This window comes from Coregonus lavaretus (assembly GCF_964263955.1).
Source record: "Coregonus lavaretus genome assembly, contig: HAP1_SCAFFOLD_3163, whole genome shotgun sequence".
In the NCBI taxonomy this organism is placed as follows: Eukaryota; Metazoa; Chordata; class Actinopteri; order Salmoniformes; family Salmonidae; genus Coregonus; species Coregonus lavaretus.
The window spans coordinates 50001-52500 of record NW_028165738.1 but is presented as its reverse complement, the minus strand read 5'-3'; the positions used below and the strand labels follow the sequence as shown (position 1 = coordinate 52500).

The following is a 2500-nucleotide window of genomic DNA, read 5'->3' as shown; positions in this document are numbered from 1 at the left end:
TGGCACTGACATCCCAGATGGGAAGTTTACACATTCACAGGCAAGTAAGCCTGACCTGAGTCAGGAGGCATCAAAGCCTCTGCTATGTGATCTCACGCACGCACGCACGCACACACACACACACACACACACACACACACACACACTCACACACACACACACACACACACACACTCAATAATGCGCACACACACACACACACAGACTTTAACTTGGGACTAGTAACATGATGGCCAAACTCAATTGTCAATCATTTCAAAACATTTGAGAGGGATCAGAGACGGGTCTTTAGAAGGCTCCATTAAGCTCCCATTTATTGAAATGGATTTTCTCCATCCATATGTTTTAGCTGAAATGACCCAGAGTGTGTGGCTGTGGGGTAATCTTATGCTGATTTAGGACTTTACCCCAAACATATGCCACTTTGGTTTGTGCTTTTTGATTTCTCTCTGCCCTCTTTAAATTCCCTGGGCTAAACTACCCAATCTCTGTAATGGATTGCGATCAGTATTGTGTGTATGTGTGTGTGTGCAGTCAGTGTGTAGTGTGTGTGTGTGTGGTAGTGTGTGTGTGTGTGTGTGGTAGTGTGTGTGTGTGTGTGTGTGTACTTGTGTGTGTGTGTGTTTGTGTGTGTGTGCAGTCAGTGTGTTCTATATGAAGAGAAGTCATAGGCATGTAAGGGGTCCATGCAGTGTTTCCCAACACACTGCAGGTCTTTAATCTGAAAACATCAGTATGTGGTTTCTACGTCTGATGCTTTAACTCCCTCAAGACCTTGTATTTTTGCAGCTTGTCAGAGAGAATATAGCCACATATATGTCCCTCTTTCATCCCCTTCAGTTCTTTCACTGTTTGAGCAACACATGCTAACACAAGCCTCTCTCTCTCTCCTCTCCCGCTGTGTTTAACAAACACACAGAATAGACCCTCACTCTCCTGCCGTGGCTGTATGTGTCTCTGAAGCTTCATGGTTCCTATTTGTTTAATCTTTGAGTGTTTATGTTTCTCTGTTCTGCGAGAGAGAGAGAGAGAGAGAGAGAGAGAGCGAGAGAGAGAGAGAGAGAGAGAGAGAGAGAGAGAGAGAGAGAGAGAGAGAGAGAGAGAGTGAGAGAGAGTGAGTGAGAGAGAGTGAGAGAGAGAGAGAGAGAGAGAGAGAGAGAGATAGATAGAGAGAGAGAGAGAGCGAGAGAGAGAGAGAGAGAGAGAATCATTGTGGAATGTTGGAGAAGTCCAGTTAGAAAAACACAAGCGTTCAATCTGTTTCTCATTGTTCTATTATTTGCACAGTGAGATTGAAAGAGAGCAGAACCATATGTTGGGTTGTCTGTGGTGGAATAGAGGAACAACACAGAACCATATGCTGGGTTGTCTGTGGTGGAATAGAGGAACAACACAGGACCATATGTTGGGTTGTCTGTGGTGGAATAGAGGAACAACACAGAACCATATGCTGGGTTGTCTGTGGTGGAATAGAGGAACAACACAGGACCATATGCTGGGTTGTCTGTGGTGGAATAGAGGAACAACACAGAACCATATGCTGGGTTGTCTGTGGTGGAATAGAGGAACAACACAGACTGACACTCCAGACATGTCACAGCTAATCACAGCAGATATTATGGCAAGAGTGAAAACCTTATGAGGGCTCTGTTTATCTTTCTCTGTTAATCAGTCCATCTTGTCTACTTCTGTCTGTCTGTCTGTCTGTCTGTCTGTCTGTCTGTCTGTCTGTCTGTCTGTCTGTCTGTCTGTCTGTCTGTCTGTCTGTCTACCTGTCTGTCTGTCAGCCTGCCTGCCTACCTGTCTACCTGTCTACCTGTCTGTCTGTCTGTCTGTCTGTCTGTCTGTCTGTCTGTCTGTCTGTCTGTCTGTCTGTCTGTCTGTCTGTCTGTCTGCCTGTCTGTCAGCCTGCCTGCCTACCTGTCTACCTGTCTGTCTGTCCGTCCATCCGTCCATCCATCATTCACATAGCTGGTCTTACCACTGTAATCAGCCCTGTGTTCTGTCCTGTCTTCAGTCCTGTAATCAGCCCTGTGATCTGTCCTGTCTTCTGTCCTGTCTTCTGCAGCCCTGTGTCCTTGTTCCCAGGTCTTACCCATGATGCTCTCTGTGCCGTTGGTGGTGGCAGTGCAGGAGGCCGTACTGTACTGATTGGAGCCAGTGCTACGATGGAAACTGGACATGGGAGGAAGACTGGGGTTGATGTCTGCCGAGGAGTGTGACGGGTAGCTCTGTAGAGAGGGAGAGAAACAACCCTCAGACTGAACATCTAACCCTTTACAACCCTCAGGCTGAACATCTAACCCTTTACAACCCTCAGACTGAACATCTAACCCTTTACAACCCTCAAACTGAACATCTAACCCTTTACAACCCTCAGACTGAACATCTAACCCTTTACAACCCTCAGACTGAACATCTAACCCTTTACAACCCTCAGACTGAACATCTAACCCTTTACAACCCTCAGACTGAACATCTAACCCTTTACAACCCTCAG

At 46.6% G+C, this 2500-nt stretch overlaps 1 protein-coding gene across 1 annotated transcript in view; it reads right to left on the bottom strand.

Moving 5' to 3' along the window:
* The window catches only part of tcf4 (transcription factor 4), a gene marked incomplete at its 3' end in the record, with an annotated part of 62381 nt that overhangs the window by 10302 nt on the left and 49579 nt on the right, over positions 1-2500 (bottom strand). Inside the window, exon 4 of the mRNA XM_084190685.1 lies at positions 2096-2231. Within this exon, the coding sequence (XP_084046811.1) occupies positions 2096-2231 (136 nt within the window). The remainder of the gene's footprint in view (positions 1-2095; positions 2232-2500) is intronic.